The 5,557-nt window shown below is 45.3% G+C and overlaps 1 protein-coding gene across 1 annotated transcript; it reads right to left on the bottom strand.

Moving 5' to 3' along the window:
- Positions 1 to 4,794, bottom strand: polh (polymerase (DNA directed), eta; the record flags this gene model as incomplete). Its single annotated transcript, XM_080740813.1, has 10 exons — positions 1 to 1,114; positions 1,462 to 1,634; positions 1,811 to 1,876; positions 2,189 to 2,312; positions 2,539 to 2,658; positions 2,798 to 2,901; positions 3,093 to 3,268; positions 3,653 to 3,882; positions 3,965 to 4,099; positions 4,658 to 4,794. 10 exons carry the CDS (start codon positions 4,792 to 4,794, stop codon positions 1 to 3), a joined length of 2,379 nt encoding a protein of 792 aa, XP_080596939.1.
- Between the last annotated feature and the right edge of the window lie 763 nt (positions 4,795 to 5,557).

Below are 5,557 nucleotides of genomic sequence, written 5' to 3'. Positions count from 1 at the left end.
TCAGTTCCTCTTGAAGAAAGAGTCCAATGTGCCTTGGCTGTCCCCCTGGGTACGAGGCCGTTTTGAACGGGGTCCCGACTGGCCCCTGGACTTTGCCTTGCCTCGAGATGACAGTGGGGAACCTGCTCCTCCTGTTCTGAGAGAGGGTCCGGTGGCAACTGAAGAAGTCGTCGAGGAGGAGACGAGAGAGGTGGTGGTGCCGCTGGATGCAGAGGAGAATGAATTCTGAAGGTCCAGGGCAAAGTGGTAATCTACGTGTTCAGGCATTTCCCAGGCCAGCACCTCCTGGCCACAGCGTTCACAAGTGACGAGGTCCTCTCTGGCCAGGTTAGGAGGACGCCCACGAGGGTCTGGAGGATCGCTGGGAGGTAGAGAATCATTTGGCTTTAAGGGCTGGGATTTGTTAGGGGAACTACCCACTGCGTCACTGGACTCTTCATACTGCTGTGATTTAGAGGGCAACATTTGAGCCTGTACACCTGCGCCGTTAACGCCAGAAGACTCAAACCTCACGGGGTCTTCAGAGCTTCCGGGTGCCATGATGTGTCCAGGCCTACTTGCCGTTTCACGCCGGGTCGAGGTTGAGTCCGGGGGAGGCTGTGAGCTCCTTTCCAGACTCTTCCTCTGGAAGAAAGAGGAGATGCCGGTACTAGGGGGGCCAGCCGAGACGTTCGCTGCAGAAGCCGAGTGAGTCTGAGAGGAGAGCCTGGGAGAAGAGACGCCACCGACAGGAGTCTTCTCAGATTGTTCGTCAGCGGCAGAGGATGCCGCCGGCTCAGGACAGGACGGCGACAGAAATGTCCCGGAGCCTCCGTCACCTGCGTTCTCGCCCACCTTCTCCACCACAGCAACGTCGTCATCTTCCGCCATCCTCCGCCGCTGTTTCTCAGCCGCCTTCTGGAAGAGGGACTGGATGGAGCCCGGTTGCTTGGATGCGGACTCATTTTTGAGCCCAGGAGATGACTGTGTGGCGGCCTGAGTGGCGGCCTGAGTGGCGGAGAAGAGACTCTGGGTGGAAGTGACGTCGCTGGACAGGAAGCCACCAATTCCCGCAGTTGCGGATGTGTCGCTGAACTTGCTAGCTGACAGGTGGAGCAGCGTGAGAGGTGGACTCCTGGGGACAGAGAGACATGCCAACAGGATTAGCTCAACTGGTGACATTAGCCACTTAACCCATTAAAGCATAACGTGTCATTTTAGATGTTTGCGTTGACTCTTCAAAAATAGATATACAAGCGTGTCAAATATCTTGAAAATGTGAGAACTACTGATTCAGAAGGCATTTGTAGAATCGGCCTCAGGTCTTAATGGGTTAAGCCATTGTCGTATGACAAATAACGACAATAACCAAAATAGCTTGTAGATCTGCAATTTCAAAAGCAATAATAATAATTTATCCCAAAATTGGGTACTCAATGTGGTTAAAAACAAAGTTGTATTTGACATGCAGTGTTATTTTACCATGCCGCCTGGTGGTTTCCAGCTGCATTGAGACTCTTGATAATGGCAAAGCTGTCATTGGATATTTTGGCGGTGTCGTAGCGTGCCAAAGCACAAGAGCGAGAGTAACTGCTCTGCTTCTTGTCCCCCATCTGACGGACGCCAACGGTTAACAGCTTGGCCACGCGACTGTTCTGCGGGACAGAGCCAGAACAAAGAGAATATAGCAATGTCAGTCACTACACAGGAAGAGACGAATGCTAATAACATATTAGGAAGAGAGCAGCGGTGTGAGAGGACAACATACTGTCAGCAAAGACTAAAAGAAAGAATGACACATGAAGATGAAATAACGGTTTCTCCTCCTCACCATCTCTTTGTCCTTGGTCAATCTCTCCTCCAGCTCCAAGGCCAGCTGATACAGCCAGTGCTGAACCTATACAGAGGTTATTGTTTACTTACATCCACTACAATATTAACAATGGGATTTCACTAATGGGAAATATAACATGATGCTATGTTTGTTTCACCACACTAGTACAAATATGTCAACTCTGTAAATTGATCTAGGCATAATGGGTGTTTTGCATCCTTAACCAAACACATTAAAGAAAAGTGAGCTTGTAGATCGTCTATTTTTGCTTTCCCTTTTAAAATACAGTGCTAAGTGGTTGACATGTCTATTTTGTCAAAATTAGACTTGGGATAGTAGGCTTAGGCTACTTAAGCAACAAGACGGGAACAGCACCTGCTCTTTGGTACACAGTGATGTATTCCCAGGGAACATCTTGCTGCAGCCGATAGACTTTGGAAGCTGTCTGGGTTTCACTGCTTCAAACTCAATCCCCCGACACAAGTCATACAACCAGTTACTGCAAGGAAGAGAGATGGCATGATAGTGAGGTTGAACGATAAATCGTTTCAGCAACAATTTTACTGCTCTATCGTTAATGATAGTGGTTTATTGTTTGCATAATTTTGACAGAATAATAAGGTTAGATTCCTTTGCTGGAAAATGTTCTACTAAGAGAGCAAACTGAAATAAAATTAATTGCGTAAATAAGTGGCTTAACTGTTTGTCCATAAGGAGTAGCTTACCCAGTTTTGTCTCCAAAGTGCTGCCCCAGGTGGGCCTGAGAGAAACGGGTGAGCTCACCCATGTTCTCCACCCCAAGGGTCTCTGTGATGGAGACACCCATCTTACCCCCGAGGTTGCGGCTGGTACGTGGCAACAAAACAAACACTGTTAGTAATCAGTAATGCGTTATAGCTACCTCCATTCTAACACCATGCACCGGTTATGATGTCAAATTCAACGGAAGCAATTCTCTGCTGCAGAGCAACATTCTGTACTCACATCTTGCTGACCGGTAGGGTGTTAAAGAGCCCTGGCACGGAGTCTAAAGGCACAACAGTCTGGCGGTTGGGTTTGTTCAGACCACAGGCTAATTTGGCAATCACCTGAAAAGACAGACAGACAGACAGACAGACAGACAGACAGACAGACAGACAGACAGACAGACAGACAGACAGACAGACAGACAGACAGACAGACAGACATATTATTTCAATAATATAGTGAAGTTACTGCTCACTAAAATCACAATATCTCTACCTTATTTTCAGTATAAAGAAAGGAGAGATGATCCCACCTTGTTGTGTGATATCCCTGCTGAGCAGCGGAAGCCTGTGTCCTTCTCCACAGCTGCTCTCATCTCCTCAACGATCAGTGCCCCCACAGCCAGCTGAAGCTCTGCAGAACTCTGCCCGAATGACAAGTCGGGCAAGGAAGCCAACCACTGCTGCAGACCACTGGACCTCTGTTCCTCTATGGACAGACAGGAAAAAGGTATTTAGGCTGGAAAGTTTTTTTTTTTTTTTTAACTATTATACAAATCATCCTATCCTTTCTAGCTCTTTTGTGAAACCAAATAGAGGCAGATTAATCTTTTCAAAGCCGAGTTGTTGGCTTTCTATGGCTTGTGCTTTGCAATAGGTGATGAAAGCAACGAGATATGCAGGGACTGTGCCATTCATTGTTTTAAATATCAGCCCTATCTTAATCCAAGCAACTTTCTTCTCCAAGGGAAACCAATTTAGGCCCAGAAAGTGCAATAGGTTGTGAATGAGGATGAAGTTTAAGCAATACATTCTGTAATTGTGATTATGGCAATTAGTTATAGGCGGTAGTTAACTTTCAATTTAAACCCACCTTTATCTACTGTGCCGTCTGAAGGTGCTTCGTGTTCAGAAGATTCTTGTGGGTAACCCTGGATGTACGTGGCTTTCAGCAGGTGAGGTTCAATCTGTTTGTCAGCCATGTCCTTCATCCTCTGCTGGACTGCAGCGGTCAGATCCATGTACGCCTCATCGATACTGGCCCTCTCTATCACGGCGAAGCGGGACATCACCTCGATCACCTCCACGCTCGCCTCCCTGTAACTGCCATGGACGGTTAGCTGTTAGAATCTCTGGATAGGAGGGTCTAGCTCCTAATGGCTAAACTGTTGCAGCGTGAACTTACAGTGTCAGGTCTGCTTTCCCATGGGACTCTCGAACCCGGGCCACCTGGAGGTCTGGGCACAGTTCCTTTGCATCGTCCGCAAACATGTTCCGGGTGACACCGTGGGCTCTGGCCTCGTAACTCACTGCTATGATACTGGCAGAGAATGATTATTGATTAATGGACCATTCTATAATGAAAATACCTTTTATTTTGCATAGTTCTTTTCTTTTTTGCGATGATATCTACTGCATAGTACTGTGTTCTATCTGTCTGTCATTCAATGTTATATGAGTTAAAAAGAAGGATCTCAATGGAAATAAGCCACCGCTTACCTGAGTTTCCTTTTAGTTGACCTTGTACCAGTGAACTGTACTGTCATGAAACTGTACCTTTCCTATGCAAACTTCTAATAAATATTTCAAGCAATCAATGTGATTACAGCCAGGTAGCAGATCTTTGTACTAAGAGTGTAGGCTACACAGTAAAACTCATTATTGATAGTGATATATATAATAGTATCAACAACCAAGATTTAACTTGTGATCAACAGCAGCCTGGAAACCAGACGAATCTGTCAGAGCTAAACCATTTAGTGATTAGTCTGGCTAATGCCAGGCTAGGCTAGATCACCAGTAGTAATTAGGTTAGGAGTTAGGACTATTGGGTTGTTAATAACACGATTACTACTATGTATTTACAGTACACACTTACCCGCCTCCCTTCCACGTCTTGTACTGAGCAACAACACAGGGTTTGTTCTTCAGAGCTGGGTTTACTCTCTGTTCAACCTGCACGTAGAAGCAGTCCATGTCCACCAGAGCCACAACCCTCTCCTTTCCATAGTCCATCACTGACACTGACTGTCAATGACGAGAGGACCGATCGAGTGGCAGACTGTAAATAAATAATGACCGAATGATGCTGTAAATGCGGACAGGAACGTGGAGAATAATGGCAACTATTCTATAATGTCCAATAACGGAGCCATTTACTTTCGTATTGCGCGGCGCGCAATCTTTAATGTTATGTAAAAACGTCATCAACAATCGACAAAGGAACAGCATTCAGCCACTAGATGTCGCACTTTTACATTATAGGCCTACATGATGCATAACCAGTTATGGCATATTTCCCTCATTCCCTGTAGGCACCAACTAAAATGAATAAATCATCATGTATGTATGCATGTAAGCAGCAGGCACCGCCACAGCTTTTCGTGAGTATTTCTTTGTAGGTTCCAACAGTCACCAAACCAAAGTTATATATTTTCTAATTATTCTAACTTGAAACCCAGAGTATTAACTGAGTAGTGTATTTTTACAATTTAAATATCTCAGGATTTTATGGATTTTACACTGACACTGTAGCCTTCATACTGTACAGTAGACAAGGTTTTGAGGATCTTGAAACTGAATGCTGAGTTACTGGCATGTGTTGACAGTCAAAGTTTAATTAAAAAGTGGTCAGTTGTGGAAAAAGTATTCACATTATTAATCAGGTTGCTTTGATTGATTGATTGATTGATTGAAGACTTTATTAGAAGTTTGCATAGGAAAAGGTACAGTTTCATGACGGTACAGTTCACTGGTACAAGGTCTACTAAAAGGAGAT

This window comes from Nannobrachium achirus (assembly GCF_963921795.1).
Source record: "Nannobrachium achirus genome assembly, chromosome: 13".
NCBI lineage: Eukaryota > Metazoa > Chordata > Actinopteri > Myctophiformes > Myctophidae > Nannobrachium > Nannobrachium achirus.
Note: the sequence above shows the minus strand (reverse complement) of the source record. Positions and strands in the feature narration are given on the sequence as shown.